This window comes from Tupaia chinensis, unplaced genomic scaffold, assembly GCF_000334495.1.
Source record: "Tupaia chinensis unplaced genomic scaffold, TupChi_1.0 Scaffold142846_1, whole genome shotgun sequence".
Taxonomy (NCBI): Eukaryota; Metazoa; Chordata; class Mammalia; order Scandentia; family Tupaiidae; genus Tupaia; species Tupaia belangeri.
The window spans coordinates 1,977,462-1,977,975 of record NW_006202691.1 but is presented as its reverse complement, the minus strand read 5'-3'; the positions used below and the strand labels follow the sequence as shown (position 1 = coordinate 1,977,975).

At 39.7% G+C, this 514-nt stretch overlaps 1 protein-coding gene across 1 annotated transcript in view; it reads right to left on the bottom strand.

The window, feature by feature from the left end:
• FLVCR1 (FLVCR choline and heme transporter 1) overlaps nucleotides 1-514 on the bottom strand; it is a gene marked incomplete in the record, with an annotated part of 31,447 nt that overhangs the window by 5,136 nt on the left and 25,797 nt on the right. The window contains 1 exon segment of the mRNA XM_014582212.2: nucleotides 241-346. Within this exon segment, the coding sequence (XP_014437698.1) occupies nucleotides 241-346 (106 nt within the window).

Sequence of the window (514 nt, the reverse complement as noted above, 5' to 3'; positions counted from 1 at the left end):
TTAAGCCACCGGGTCCGGGACACGAACCGCAGTCGACTACGTGGGAGTCCAGCGACATAGCCATTACGCTAACTGCTGGTTCCCTCCCCCCCCCCAGATATTTTTTAAACTAAATTTATTCATAGAGTTGGGCTTCTAGAACATCCATTGGAAAACAGAATTGTTAAAATAAAAACTCATGATTCACTAGAATATTTGGTAAAATAATCACCTCAAGGTTAAGAGAAATCAGACGTTTACCTGAGCAGAGGCATTAAGGAGACCAGAGGAAGTGCCTTCAGATTCGGGGTAAGTGATTTCAACTGCAAACTCAAAACCCAGAGGGAGATAACCAGTCATGAAGAATCTAGGGAAATAAATCCAGAACCACAGGAAGAAGTATCAGAAGGACAACATCTCTTGTCGATGCAATCATCCTCTCAGGCTTAGTCTAATGATCAAACAAGAAATGAGTTAATATTTTGAAGTTTCTATGTGATAGTAAGGGACTATTAAAACTTTTTTTTTTTAATTG